Raw genomic sequence first — 15,997 nt, forward strand, 5'->3', positions numbered from 1 at the left:
TCATCTCAGTTAGTAGGGTCACTGGAGTGAAGCCTCTTTTATAGTGAGAAACAGACCCAGAGAATGTGTGGTCAGTGGTGAGGGCCTGGCTGGCACAGAGATCCATACTCTCATGTGAGAGCGTGCACTAAATCCACACGACTCAACATTGCTCGGTGAGAGGATAACTGGTGTAATGAAATAAGGACAATGCGCTCTTTTACTAAACACTAATTAGTACGAGTCCACCACTAGAGTTAGAACAGAGATAAAGGAACTTTACAGAAATTAATGTCAACTACTGAATGTCTTGTTTCATCATTGGAAGAGAAATGCAAATAGCGAAATGAAGCACTGACTTCTTTTCCATTTATACTATTTATTAAGTATGATCCTTTACCCTACAAAACCAACCCAACTCTGCAGATGAACCGTCATTAAGCAAAATAAGAGAAGCAAAATCTCTTCATCTGAATATTGATATATTCAACAATTTAATTATATTAATTTTTATTGAAATAAGTTTGACTTATAACATTGTATAAATTTATGTATTAAATTTATATACGGGTAACATCAGCCAATCAGTTGTGTGCAGATGAATGTTCATGGTCTTACCTTGACTTGTCCTCCGAGCCCTCCAACAAACATCAGTGTTGAGTTGTTTATATCCAGAACGTTAGCTGCTCCTAGAGATTTACTTGTTTTTGGTGGTGGCTTTTGAGTTGCGCTCATTTCCTTTACAGTCAATGAACCAATGTTTCCAAACCTAGGGGTCACAAAGAATGGCAATAGGAACCAAATTGCAGTCAGCCCACATATGTACATACATGTTTCATACCCAGCCTCCATCTGCTTCTCCCCATGTCCACTGCAACAGCCCCCAGCTGGTCTCCCTGCTTCCAGTCTTTTCCAACCCCCACCCCTAGTTTCCGCTCCAAAATCTGGGAGAGCAGTCTTCTACCATGTAGAACAGTCATGGATAATGGGTTAAACTATATTTGAAACTGTTTACTGCCTTTAATATGACTTCTTTTTATTGATAACAAAGCAAAAGAAAAAAATTCCTAACTACACACCATCAATAACAAATTGATATTATCGAAAAGTAAAAAAAAAAAGATATACTTAAAGCTGCTTAAGAGTTACCTTTGGAGAGAGGCTTGATAAGGAAGAAATTTGCTTGTGTTTGTTAAGAAAACCCATTCCTCACTTGTATCCTATCCTCTGGCCTCTTCTGCTTGCATCCCACTGCCAGCCTCAGGGGATTCCTACCACGCTGCCTCTACTACCATGTACTGGGCAGTAAACATTTCACTGGGCTGCCTGCCTCAGACACACCTACCATTCTAAAGGTAACATAAGTTTTAACTTTTTTCTTCTTTTATTGTTGGTTTGGGTAACAATGTTTATTTCTTCTGTAATAAGAAAAAAACCCTATTTCTAAGCGTTCTTTCACTATAATCTAACTTCCTAGAAGTTTCAGACTATTATATGATGTGGAAAACATCATATGTAGCTTTACACACAGTTTTAGAAAGAGAGATGTTGGAAGAGAATGGTCTCCATTACCTGGTTACGTAGATACTGTGCCATTTGTTGTCATCAATTGGGAAGTCTGGAAATTCCAACCGTGCTGCCCCGGAGCCCATATCCCAGAGGAAGGCCACTTTCCCTCGCCGCATCTCCACTGCCAGGAAATCAGGCTGGGTGCAGGGGCGTGAGTTGGCATGAGTTTACAGGCCAGACTGCTTGCATGACCATTAAAACACTTAAAAGAATGAGTCCTGCCCCACTGGGGTGGCTCGGTGGTTGCATGTCAACCCATGAACCAGGAGGTCACGGTTCAGTTCAGGACACATGCCTGGGTTTCGGGCTTGATCCCCAGTAGAGGGCGTGCAGGAGGCAGCCAATCAATGATTCTCTCTCATCATTGATCTTTCTCTCTCTCCCTCTCCCTTCCTCTCTGAAATCAATAAAAATATATTTTGAAAAATAAAGAATGAGTTCCTACCGCATTTTTTCTACACATTAAAAAAAGAAAACATCTTGTTTTGTTTTTAATTCCCACCCCCGCCTCCCAGGAGCTGAAGCAGGACTCAGAGCACTGAGGGTGGTGGCCACCCAGGTCCATTAGCACCCCACCACCCTGCACTGCATGGCCCTCCACAATGCCTCCCATAAAATTCCCCAGGAAGACTCGTGTGTGTGTGTGTGTGTGTGTGTGTGTGATCACTAGTAGTCTCCAAGGAGCATGAGGGATGGTATCTTGTGTATTTGCCCAGTCTGAGAAGGGAATAAATGAATGTGAAATACGAAGTAAGAGCCATGAAATCCCACATGAGGAGTTGCATGTGTTTTGCACCCTAGCTCCTAAAAAGACATTTCTGGTAATATCTGGGCTTGCCAATATTTTCTGCCCTAACACAGACAAGGCTTCTGACCCATTTCCACCATACAGCCAGTTATCAATGGTCTTCCATAGGGGACTTGCCCTCTGGGACCACTGGAATCTCATTGGGTGGAAGAGCCTGGGTGAAGCATGACAGTGGTGACAGGCCTTAGGGTGCAGGCTTCCACTCCAGGTAACAACCCCCAAGGTCGAACTTATAGACCCAATGCTAAACTCAGTGGCTGCAGAGGTCACAGAAGGCATTACATAAAGTTTATCTAAGTCACAGCTTGTGATTAAGATTACAGATGGAGACACTTTTTCTTCCTCAAAGTCACTTTCCCTCTCACAGATATTGAATTATGTAATTTATTTTTAATCTAATGCTACTGGTTTAGCAAAAGGTTAGTTCCCTTAGAAGAATTAGTGATTTCACCTGTTGTTTTTTCATCAAAAAAGTATCAATTCAGAAAACATATGCATTCATAGGAGAATCGTTGTTGCTTTCTTTGAGTCCATACTCACGCTGGTGCTGCTACCGAGGTAGAAGAGAAGGTTATCGGGTTCGCTCGTCTTAACATTTAGTGTTAAGGTGTTATAGTTGGTTGAAGAGATCGGAGGCTGGTAGGCCCGGATACAATCTCTGTCTGCAGATACAGCAACTTTAATCTGCAGAAGGAGAAAAAGTGCCCAGTCATTCAATGACACATCACATGGGCCGTGCGCCAGGAGTTCAGACGTGCTATTCCCAGGCAGACTGTCACTTTCAGGCAGGTGCCCTTCCTGACAATACATAATGCTTCAGAAGTGAGAAGTCAGGTGGCGGTGAAGAGAAATTTATCTGGTAAAGTATTTAAATATGAAAAAGTCAGTCATGGAGTTTTAAAAGAGTGTGTTATGTAGAAAATCAACCCTTTCATCTGAGATTTAATTCCTTAAAGACAAGGAATTTATCCAAGTCATCTTGGAATCTTTAGTCCTGCCACAGAGAGCATATTTGATGATCACTTGTCGAATAAATGGAGGGATTATCTACTTAGTCTTTCAGCAAATATTTATAGAGCAAATATTACACATATTTCTCTAAGTAATTGTTTGCATACATAGCATACATGAACCTAAGTCTGTATTAACCAGAGCATTTGGAGCCATCTGCTGGGCTCACATTTATTTGGTGACTGTAACTGAACAGGTGGAAGTCAGAGCTCATGTAAACCAACAGCCCTTTCCCACAGTGAGGTCATTTGTGGGGGGAGGGGTGTCAAAGGGCTGGGAACTCCTGTATCTTGGCTAGAAAACTTAGGTGGATAAGCATTAGACCAGAGGTCCCCAGTAGTGTGACAATTGATAGTCTCTCGAAGATCTTATTTCCCTGAAACGCCTCCCCTCAGGAGCACAGCAATGCCACATGCTATGGATGGGTGACTGGACAACATCTTCTCAGTGTGTGCTTCTCTGTGTGTCAAGTGTCTCGTAGATTTAGTGACCTGGATGTGTGCAGCGTTTGTTCATATACAAATCGTTAGGTCAGGCTCCTAGAGGATGGGCCCATACTGCACAAACATTCCGAAGAGTACTCGGATTATTAAAACCACCTTGGTAAAATGATGGAAATAACACCATATGCCACCGATGAAATGCAGAATGATGTTAACCCTTAGGCAACCATTAGCTAATAGTTATGAATCTACAAATCTAAGCTACAATTACAAATCTCCATAAAGACATGGAGATCTCTTTGCTAGCAACAGATTGAAACATGTATGAAAGCAGAAATAATAATAAAAAAAATGAGACTGATTGAATATACTTAAGTAGATATACTTAAGACACTGCTGTGAGGAATCTGGTATTATTCAGAGCTGTCAGTGGACATTGCAGGGACCCGGTGAGACAGAAAGCCATTTCTACAGGAATTCTCTGGAACTTGGAGTTACCGAGAGTCTCAGCTAGGGGGGTACCGGATGTTACTGGTAGCAACAGGGCCCCACACTCACCGAAGCTGCTTGTTTCCGGGCCTGGCTGATCAGCAGCTTAATTTCTGACAGGTTTCTGCTCAGGTTCTCTTCTAATCTCTTCAAAGGCTTCAACCGATCAAATAAAAGGTTGGCTTGTGCTTCCACATCTTTAACTTTTTTCCCAACTAAAAGACCTAACAAATACAAGGTAGCAAGAAAGTTGGGGTTGGAGTGACGGACACAGAGAAATGAACTGGTCATTACTAATGCACTGGATGAAACAGAATATCTTAATTATCAAATCCTTGACATTTTGGTATATATGTAAAAAAATCCACCAGCTCCGTGCATTACCGTAGGCCTTTCTCTTTCTTTATAAATGGAAATCCAGATGTTAGTGCATTTTCATTTTTTTTTTTTAGGAATGATGTTTGTGAACAAGGCACCATTGTGCCCTTGGCAAGCTCAAAATTGCACAATGCAGACTTTCCTAATGGGAAGGGAGACCGAGACATACTGGTCATTGAGGAGTCCCGTAGAAGTTCGTTTGCTTCTTGTAAGGTGGCATTGACCTTGGACAGGTCTGTCGATGTGTTCAGCAGCTTCTGACTCAGTCCCACCACATTTTTCAGCGTGCTCGCAGCACTCTGATTGGCAGATATGGCCAGCTCTTTGATTTTGGTTCCTTTGTCTCTGACACCTGAAATAAATTCATATGCAAGCATGCACACCATAAAACGGGGTTTCTTGTGTTTAATGGCAATATGAAGGTTGCTTGTCATATGTGCTACTGCTGCCTTTTAGGGATAAATGAAATAATTTTGGTAAAAGTTCTCTGTATTGAAATGTGATTTCAATACACATGAGATAACAAAAGAAGCTAATGGCCATGCTCAGGCTCTCACTTATTAAGAAACTAAGCTGCTTTATTTGGTCTCTTTTCTATTATTCCCTTCTCATATCCATTAAATCCCTCTTCAAATCATCCCATGTCTGGGTAAGAAGGTTTGGGGATTTAAATGTGTAGGTGGGATGAATGTGTCTCAGGCTAAAGGAAATGGTATTTTTTCACATCAACTGGCTGCTAGATATAACACCAGAATACAGACTAAATGGGCACTTAAGATAAACTGGAATTTCATTTTTCTAGAAAAATCTGGGTGATAATTATTTTTAAAAGGCACTAGTATTCATTTTAAAAGTGTAAATCACAACCACAAATGGGACAAACATTAACACTAGGAGAAGCTGGATAAGGAATATACTGGTATTCTTTTTACAACTTTTCTGCAAATTTGAAATTGCTTCCAAACAAAAAGTTGTTTTAAAGTATTTAATCAACAAATACCATGTGTCCTCATAAAGAGAGAGAGAGAAACATCCACATCAGAAAATGCCCTATTGATTTAAGGTAAGAAATTCAGAGTGCCCAAGCCCAGCTCCCCAAGGTGATTTGTGTGCTTATAAGGTGAACCAGCAGATGGAAATTTAGAGATATTTGGGCAACTTGTAAGACTTAAAAAAAAAAATCTTATTAAGAAAAAAAGAGAAGGTTGAGGGAATGTAAATAGTGTACTACAGCACAATTAATTTGTGTTACATTTTGTAAAAGTTACCTTATTTTAAATTTTAATGAATACTGCACTTGTAAACCGTCAATATTAAAGTGATCTATTTTAGAATGCTTTGTTGCCTCATGAAGAAGATTTACCAAGCAAGACTTTCTAAGTTTCTTACATTTGTATGAAAGCAGGAACATTCCTGCTCCTTTACTTGCTGACTTCTTTGAATGACACTTTTCCAGTTAAGGCATGTGACAATTGCATTGTAAAAGCCAGCAATCGATATGGTAGCATAAAATCTCTAGTGCTTTTGTTTTTGAGTATAATTCTGGTATTTCAGTTCAAGTATTCTGAACTTGTTAAAAAATAGTGATCTTCACTTCCAAATCATATTCCTCTGCAAGTAAAATCTATCAGTCCTGGGCACATTTCCAGCAAGGGCTCTTCATCAAACCAGAGGCAGAACCTCCTCATATTCATGTGTAATGGCTTTGAAATGAGAGGACATTAATTAAATCAAGAACCCCCTTTCCACTTACCTTCAGGAATTGCTCTAAGTATTAGGAGTGATTCATTGGTCTGCCTAGTAATCTTATCAGCATTTTCTTGAAATGTCTTTGCCGTATTTTTCAATTCTCTCAGTTCCAATGTGATACCTATTTAAAGGGGGAAAGTGTTTCCTTTTAAGATGGACTAATAAAAAGCTGCCTAGGTTTTCTTCATCACTTTGACCCTTTATGGATTAACAGCTTTCTACAGAGACCCTCCCCGATAAAAGCTTCTCCATTAAGACTTCAAGCCCCTGATTATAGAAATTGTGATTTTTTAGCTTGCTTGGTCATTTCTCCTACTTTGCTTGTTGCTCTTCTCACTAATATTTCTTCTTAAATCGCATGTCTAATTTAATTAGAGCTCACCTTGAGGTGTTTCAATCACTCATCCTTAATTGGACTCATCAATTTCCTACCTACATCTAAATTGTGGCCACCTTTCTCCTCTGGGTTGTAAAACCCCAAACTGGGCTCCTGCCTGATAATCTCCCTCCCCATCTCCCACCTGCTTCCCTGGCCAGGGCCCCTCTGCTTCCCGCTCCCTTCTGACCCTCCCCCATCCCAGCAGGTGCTCAACTCAACCTCCTCTAAGTCTGATCAAAGCTGTTGGATCAAAGCTTCACTTTTAGCATTTCTGTTCATAATACACAATCACATTGGATTCTGAGCACATGTTAAAAAATGAATTATTGATAAAATCCTTGATGAACATGATGGTTCTGACTAAACTTTAATTGCAGGACATTCACTATTTCATGGCCTATGAAATACCTTTAGTTGTATAGACTGAAGCCATAGCCCATCAACATTGATGCTAGAGTTGGTGTTTAATGCTTTATGATTGAGAACTGTGTACTTTCTATATGGTGAGATGACAATAAATTCTAAACTGCATGACTCACAGAGAAACAAAAAATATGCACATATCCACACCCTAAGGGAGAGACACAGTACAGGATATGGAGGTAGTCTAAAAGGGGGGTGAGCTGCTTATAGACCACTATTTACTCTATAGGAAAAGACTTGACATTTTTTATCTATCTATATAAAAGCCTAAGCGACTGCCACAACTGAAAAAACTGAACGGACAACTGAACAGGCTGTGTGGGGCGACCAGGCCGGCAGGGGGTTAGTGAGGGGCGACCAAACAACTGAGCAGCAGGCTGCGTGGGGCGACCAGGCCGGCAGGGGGGTTAGTGAGGGGCGACCAAACGACCGAGCAGCAGGCTGTGTGGGGCAACCAGATCGGCAGAAGGGACAGTTGGGGGCAACCAGGCTGGCTGGGGGGGGCAGTTGGGGGCAATCAGGCCGGCAGGCAGAGGCAGTTAGGGGTAATCAGGCTGGCAGGGGGGGCAGTTAGGGGCGATAAGGCAAGCAGGAAGGTGAACTGTTAGGAGCCTGCAGTCCAGGATTGTGAGAGGGATGTCCGACTGCCGGTTTGAGCCCAAACCGGCAGTTGGACATCCCCTGAGGGGTCCCGGATTGGAGAGGGTGCAGACTGGGCTGAGGGGACTACTACCCCCTACCCCACGCAGGAATTTCATGCACCGGGCCTCTAGTATATTAGAATATATTAAAGTGAAAAATACACTATCTTATATAATGCATGTTTCTCTTATACAACAGATTCCTGCTGCCATTTTATTATGGATATATCATTATGTTATTAGATAGCTCCTATATATGCAAATCATTACTTACTGAAACTCTTAAGAAAAATGAAACTGCACAGGTATTTTCTAAAAAAAAAAAAACTGACCTTGATGCTTTCTGCTCAGGCTCCTGCTTTCTTTTAGGAATTTGGAGCTGCGCTGGAGAGCTGCTTTCCCATTAGACTCCATGGCTTCTGGGAACTAGGAAACAGAACTATTTACGTGTGGTGACTGGAGGCCAGGGTGGGATCCTGATGGGGATGTGAAGGCAACTCCATCAGAATAGCCTCCCCTCTGGTTCCAAACAGGGAAGTCAAGTAGATAACAGGCAGGGAGAGTTTAATTGTCCTAATGCCTGTTTAACATACATCCTAATTATGGGAGAAGAGAAAGACCACAAGCCATTTTTAAATATACAAAGACAAAAACACCCATTAAATAAAGATCTTCATCGCAGGTAAGACAAGATGCCTCAAAAATTGGCAGTTACAAAATAATCACAAAGATGTATAATATAGCATAGGGAACATAGTTAATAATATTGTAATAAGTATTGTGCCAGTTGGGTACTAGACTTATTGGAGGGATCATTTCATAAGTTATATAAATATCTAACCACTATACTGTACACCTGAAACTAATATAACATTGAATGTCAATGGTATTTTTTTAAAAAAAGTTTAAAAAGATGCCTTGAGTAGGTATCATGAAGCATTATCATTTTTGTAATAAAAAATGGTGAGATTTTCCTCATCTTTACATCACTTAGTCCCTAGTCTTTATAAATAAGTACTTATGACTTTAAGAATTAAACATACCACATAATGGCAGAAGCCATAAACAGATTCCTCCAAAAAGCAGTGTTGACAAGCATACATTTAAGCCACCAAGTCTCTGCTCAAGCCTCTTAAGGAACAATCTCCCATGGTTTTCTAGAAAAGGAAGGCACCCACCGAAGCCCACATGGCTCTTCTTACCAGGCTCACCTCCCTCACAGTCCTGAGAGCATCTTTTGCCAGTTTTTCTGATTCTTCAATCAGCCTCCGAATGTTGGAATGGATGTGTGTTGCGCTGGTTGCATTCAGGGACACAAATCTAACATTTCCAAGGCCACTATGAAATTAGCATATTTACAGGTGTTATGATAAACTAAAATTGGACTTCCCCACTATTCTTAAAAGCCTCTTAGCTTTCTTTCCCATTAGAGCAGTATCATCAATAAGGAAAAACAACCTATGGATTCCCCTTTGACTCCAAAAGGAATCTTAAGAAGCAGTGACCACGCTGTCACAACAACACTAAGAATGACTGTTTAATTAATACCCAAAGAAGAGATGATGGCTGTTTCCCATCTTTTAACCATTCATCTGTTTCTTCCAGCTGCCCTATTTGATCTCTCTTCAAACCCCTGCATGTGTCTGGGATGCCACTGAGTCTTTGCATTTATTGCAATCTGTGCTGCTAGGCAATTGCTAATTCTCAAAAAGCTTTCCTAAGCATATGTAAGGCTGCTGAATCTTATTTCAAATGGTGTACACCAATTTGATGAAGTTCACTAGAGGTTTTGCAGGAAGATCAGATAGTATTTCAATCATCTGAACTTCACTCTTACAAATGGACAAATCACTTAGGAACTTGCCAACTAGTAATGGTGCAATTTCATCCAGCCACTCTATCTTGAAAATAAAATTTGACAATCGACACATCTTTGCCTGGTGTGTAACTCACTTCATTTTCTTCCCAAGGTTATTGAGTTGAGTGATTCCCAAACCAGACATCAGCAGTTATTACTTGATACTACTTGATTGGCAAAATTCGGTGATTTATAAGTAAAAGATAATAATGTTATTTTATTTAACTTTATGTATCATACCAATTGCTTTTACTGCATATACTAAGTAATAAATGTTTTGTTCTAGCTATGTATGTAGTCAGAATTATGTTTTCTCTTTTGGGAAATGATGAAAGATGAAAAGAGAGACACTGAGTACCTAATTCCATTTTCTATTACTGATTCCTGTGGCATCTGTAGGCAGTAGTGCTCAATTCAGCACATAATTTATGCAATATTCTATCTTATGTAGTTTTTTTATTGTCTTCATTGTGTGATCTAATATTTTAGGGCAGTTTCCTCAAATTGGAAATATATTTATTTTTCCCCTTCCACAAAACATACCCAACACACAAAAACACATATTCCCAGTGTGTCCAGACCATTTCCATCCATAATTTATAACAAATTTTAAATAAATAAATTTACCAATTAATTCAGACTATGGTGCAAATCACTGAAAGGCCTAAAACACGGGTTCCCTCATTTACTGCTATTAGACCACCTGGGGATATTTTTAGAAAATAGGTCACAACCCAGATAAATTAAGTCACAATCTTTGAGTGGGGGCTGGGAGGACTAGGTTGGACAAAGGCATCAGTTTGATTGTTTTTAAATCCTCACCTGAGGATATGTTCTTATTGATTTTAGAGAGAGAGGCAGGAGATAAAGAGAGAGAGGGTAGTAGAAATATCGATGTGATAGAATCATCTATCAGTTGCCTCCTATGCCTCCACTGGGTATTGAACCAACCTTTTGGTATATGGGATGACATCCAACCAACTGAGCCACCCAGCCAGGGCAAGGCATCAGTATCTTTGAAGTTCTCCAGGTTATTCCGATATGCAGACAAGTTTGGGAACCACTAGCCTAACACTGTACTTCTCATTTAAAGACACCTTTAACAAGTGAGGACATATACCCAAAAATATAAGTTTAAGTTATTGTAATGCTATGGTAGACCTTCAGGCAGTAGAAAATAATCAGAGATGATATAACACTTCTACAGGTCCAGTGTGGGCAACCACAGCCTCCATCACTGCATAAAGCCAGACAAAGGATAAGCTCCAAAAAGGTAAGAGATGTAAAGAAGTTAATATCTTTGTTCTGTCCACATGTAACTGAACAAAACCCTAAGCACTTAGTAGATGCGGAACTAGGTCTTGATGGCTTGATATTGTAGTACTAGAGGCCTGGTGCACAAAATTTGTGCATGGGAGAGAGGGTCCCCTCGGCCCAGCCTGCACCCTCTCCAATTTGGGACCCCTCAGGGGATGTCTGACTGCGGGTTTAGGCCCAATCCCAGGGATCAGGCCCAAACCGGCAGTCGGACATCCTTCTCACAATCCAGGACTGCTGGCTCCTAACAGCTCACCTGCCTGCCTGCCTGATCACCCCTAACTGCCCCTCCTGCCAGCCTGATCACCTCTAACCGCCTCTGTCTGCAGCCTAGTCGCCCCCAACTGCCCCCCCCCCAACCGGACTGGTTGCCCTAACTGCCCCCCCCGCTGGCCTGGTCACCCCTTACTGCCCCCCCCTCGCTGGCCTGGTCTCCCCCAACTGTCCCCTCCCCCACCTGCCGACCTAGTCGTCCCCAACTGCCCCTCTGCCAACCTGGTTGCCCCATGCAGCCTGCTATTCAGTCATTTGGTTGCCCCTCACTGTCCCCCCTGCCGGCCTTGTCACCCCACGCAGCCTGTCAGCCTGCTGTTCGGTCATTACTGTTACTGTGACAGTGTCCTGGACAATTTGCATATTCCTCTATTATTAGTATAGATTATATTTTCTTAAATGCCTATTGGGTTCAGTTTGCATTTCTCCATCATATCTTTATGCCAATCGATGGTCAACCATGTTATCTGACATGGAGGAAATCCCCCTTACCATGTAAACAAAACAGGAATCTTCATTTTTAGACAAAAAAGGAAGAGTGACTTAACATTGTGATCAAAACAGTCATCCTTATTCTCTTTGATCAATGGATCACAACCTCTGGAATTCCTGTAAAATGTGGTCTCACCTGTCCAGAGCCCCTGCTAGTTCCTGGAGGTCAGCTGCATGACCCTCAGCTCTGTAGACAAGGTCAGGCGCTCTTCGTTTGGACATCTGCATGACCAGGTCATCCACGTGGTGCCTGATTTTGGCAGTCCACCAGAGCAGCTCATCCCGGTGATGCTCTAATTGCTACACAGATAAATCAATACTGTGAATATATAGGCAGCTATTCAGCAATGTGTGTGTGCATATTTATGATTTGGAAACTACTAGTATATTGTGGCTGTGCTGAGTAGAAACTTACTGCTAGCGCACTTTGTGCAGCCTTTGTACGTGCTGTGGCAGCATCCAGCAATCTTCTTCCTTTGGCGATTAGCACTGAGGTCAAGTTTTGTTCTTCTCGAACACGCAGCTTTTTATCCTGTAGCAAAAATCACCTTTAAGGATGCTGCATTAAGCAAGTCAGCTTCTGAACACTGGGGCCTGACACTATGTGTTGAGGTAGTGTTAGGGGGCTCGTCTTTTAAAAAGCTGAAATTCGTATTATTTACATGGGAGAATTTGGTTACTAGCTTTAACTGAGGAGAGAGCTGTTAAGACTCACATTGAACTCTCGCAGGCTGGCCTTGATAATGAGCAGGAGGCGGCTGCTTTTCTGCATCTTTGCCTCTGCTTCCCTCACCAGGTCTTCTGCTGCCTGCAGTTCACTGTTGTGTTTTGAAAGGAGGCTGCTTGCTGCTTCTTTTATTACCTTCAACTCTTCCTGTGGCTTCTGGTAATTTTTCTGAATTTGTGACAATAAATCTTCAGCAGCCCTGACAAATATAGATGGTTCACATAGTAAGTCAATGAATGACAAAGCCTCTATCATTGAAATGATAGCAGAGGGATTTTTACACTTCCATGCCTAGTTTTATAGTGTTCAGTAAGGCTAACAGTGGGCATAAGGCTGTCCTTCAAAGGGCCTGCTTGCAAGGTCTGTAAAATGTTCCCATTGTTCTCTACCTGATGCCAGTGGCTCACTGCTTCCACTGTCTGTGCAAACAATGTGGTTTATGCTGAACACCTGCTTTCCCTCTGGGACTGTGGAATTTGGGCATATGCTGGGCAGAGGGTGCCCACAGGACTGCCCCCCAGTAAAAACCACGAATGCTGAACCTCTAGTGGGCTTCCCTGGGCAGAAACATCACCATGTGCTGCTGCATTTTCGTAGCCGAGGGAAGAGTACACTCGGTGGTCCCTCAAGGAAAGGAAGCCTGAATGGACACCTCAAGGCTCCACCGTGTCTTTTCCCCCAACCCACCTGTGCCTCCTTAATACGTTGCCACAGGTATATGGGCCATGAGCACAACTCCATGCTGAGTCCTGAGATTCCCGGTGAAACTGAATGTGACGGTGCTCTAGGGGACCCTGACACAGGCATAATAAGCAACTAATTTGTGTGCTAAATAGTCCCAACAATAGGATTGCCATAGTTCAGCACAAATTACCAATTTTCTAAGGATTATCATTAGAAAAAGCTGATAAATTCCTAAAATAATCCACAAAATTTGAAACAGCATAAGAACAGGGATTATCCATAGAAAATAAGAAAGTGGAGATCAGAGAACACATTTTAAGCTTTAATATTTTAAAATAAAAGGCCTTTTTAATAATAATTTAAATTAGCAAATTAAAAAGAAAGAGAACAGCGATCTCAAGAATAACTTTGTTCTAAATAAACACACAAGACCAACAATGACAGAGAAAGGGTGGCCACAGGACCTAGCAGGCGAGGAGAGTCGGGGGCACTGAGAGCGTCAGAGGGGAGAGGGGCCCTGCCTTCTCCCCTTTCTCTCAAATGCTCTTCAGCAAGTGGACTTTTCATAATTAGACTACAAGATCCTAGTGGGCAAAAAGATCTCTATTGTTCTCCTTTGTGTCCCCAAGTCCTAGCACAATATCTGCCACTGGGGGCTCATTTTGCTGAATGAACAAGTGAGCTGACTGTGGAAGGGTAATGGTGGGAGAGGATGGCCCCACAAAATGACTCCCATGGATCTCCAGGGAATCTCCGTTTCTAATAAGTGTCCATCAACTCTTAAGTGTGGCCGAGGGAGGGAGCAACTGAGAGCCCAGGATGAGTGGGAAACAAATGGGTGGGGAGACTTTGGGTAGTGGAAAGACGGGGGGGGGGGGGGGGGGGGGGGGGGGGGGGGGCCTGGAATCAAATATATGACATTTCTACTTCATCTGGGAGGCAGCGGGGAGCTAAGGAAGGGTAGGAAGCAGAGAATAGCACAGCTGAGCCTGGGGTAGCCACCTTAAGAATGGATGGGTCCTGGGAAGAGGAACATGGAGGTATCAGCCTCTTTCCTGCCAGTGCTTCTTCCTGCCATGCATGTCAGGTGAGGGAAGATGTGGGTGAAAGGTCGGGGTCAAGGTAACATGATTAATCTAGTGTAAATGTAGCAGCATGGTCGCATGGTCGCATGGTCTCTGACTTAACGGCCCAATTCCACCCATTGTCTTTAGGGGACTGGGTCTCAGATGTACTTCCTTCTGTTTGGGGTTGGAAAACAACAGGGTTCACAGTCACACAGAGGTAGGTTTGCGGTCAGGGTCCAGACTATCCTGGAGGTTGAACAGTGGGCAAGTTACTTGCATTCTCTGAGTCTGTCTCCCCAGCTGGATGCTCCCCTTCCCCACCAGGCGGCTGAGAGGATCACAGGACAGAACATGAGAGGAGAAGCTCGCACCCTCTTGCATGGAGGAGGGGCTCCACAGAAGGCAGACCCCCTCCCCACCTCCTGGGCCCTGGCCTCCTCCAATCTCCCCACAAGGCATTTAGTTCCCAGGTCTCTCTAGTTCTCCAAATCCCACCCAATGCTTAAAATCATATTCAATAATGAAAAAAGGTGTAAGCTTAATTCTCCAGGGTGTTGCCAGTAGAAGTGTACATTGTTTTAAGTAATCTTTTAGGAAATAATTTGGAAATGCAAGTCAGGAATCATCAACATGCAAATTCATTGGCTAAATGACTTCACTTCTTAATATCCACCCTAGTAATATAATAATGTGAAATATAGAAAAATATTTTTGTCTACGATATCCATCACAACACTATTTAAAATAGCAAACTAGATTAAAATAGTTTAAATGTCACAGTATAGAGAATGGAGTTTTGTGTAACTACTTAAGCCAGTGTTTACGATATTTATCACAACCCTGGAAAAAACATAGCTTGTGCTATATTACATCAAGTAATAACTGTGTGAAAATACTAAGAAAAATGCCTGAAAGGAAATTACAAGTTCCTAGTGACCGCGTCTAACAATCCTTTGTGATCTGTCATTTCACACTGAGGTTTTTCAATTAGAGTTTGCATAGCTAAGCTGAATTATTTTGGCATAACATCCATCTATCTTAGAGTTTACAGCACAGGTAGTAGCCGCTGACTAATTTTCTTCCATGATAACTGATTGCATTATACTTGATCTTCAACAAATACAGTACCATGTTGCTGAAGAGACGGAGAGAAACAAAACCCAAGGCATACCAGCACAAACACAGAGCTATTGGCAGTGATTACAATTTTCTCTATTTGGATGGCCTGGGGGGTCTCTTCATTTACATGACAATAGGGCCCCTCTCTTCTCTTGGGACATTTCTTCCACAGTGAGAGCTTTCCTTCTTTTACCTCCTCCCACATGCCTTCCCCCCCCCCCCCCCCCCCCCCCCCCCCCGCCCCAATACTGAGGTTCTTTCCCTCTAATTGGCTGTGTCATGAATGGCAGCACTTAGAGACTTACTTCAGTTCAAGGGTAGCATTTTGGTGCAACTGCATAAAATGCCTTTTCTGTAAGGTTTCTAGCAAAAATGTCATGTTCTTTTGCATATTCTGAAGAGTGGAACTGGGTAGCTGGAAATCTTCATCCAAGGTCTGATTTAGAGTTGTTGCCTTTTCAATAATTTCTAAGGAGAAAATTTATCAATCATTTAATAAGTCTCTTAAAAGTGGACGGCACTAAACTGGAAGGACTTAGACACTTCTTTAGCGAGGCCGCTCTGTTCAGCTGAACTGGTTGAACCTCGAAT

General features: G+C 42.2%; 1 protein-coding gene across 1 annotated transcript in view; it reads right to left on the bottom strand.

Moving 5' to 3' along the window:
- The window catches only part of LAMA1 (laminin subunit alpha 1), a 155,728-nt gene that overhangs the window by 31,381 nt on the left and 108,350 nt on the right, over positions 1–15,997 (bottom strand). Inside the window, exons 36-47 of the mRNA XM_070420638.1 lie at positions 15,712–15,874; positions 12,525–12,735; positions 12,225–12,341; positions 11,946–12,109; positions 9,072–9,207; positions 8,202–8,295; positions 6,431–6,547; positions 4,847–5,029; positions 4,369–4,523; positions 2,897–3,040; positions 1,552–1,685; positions 598–748 (exon numbers count right to left, since the gene is read on the bottom strand). Of these exons, the coding sequence (XP_070276739.1) occupies positions 598–748; positions 1,552–1,685; positions 2,897–3,040; positions 4,369–4,523; positions 4,847–5,029; positions 6,431–6,547; positions 8,202–8,295; positions 9,072–9,207; positions 11,946–12,109; positions 12,225–12,341; positions 12,525–12,735; positions 15,712–15,874 (1,769 nt within the window). The remainder of the gene's footprint in view (positions 1–597; positions 749–1,551; positions 1,686–2,896; positions 3,041–4,368; positions 4,524–4,846; positions 5,030–6,430; positions 6,548–8,201; positions 8,296–9,071; positions 9,208–11,945; positions 12,110–12,224; positions 12,342–12,524; positions 12,736–15,711; positions 15,875–15,997) is intronic.

Source organism: Myotis yumanensis, unplaced genomic scaffold (genome assembly GCF_028538775.1).
Source record: "Myotis yumanensis isolate MYYU_CA2020_CCGP unplaced genomic scaffold, mMyoYum1.0.hap1 SCAF_7, whole genome shotgun sequence".
Lineage (NCBI taxonomy): Eukaryota > Metazoa > Chordata > Mammalia > Chiroptera > Vespertilionidae > Myotis > Myotis yumanensis.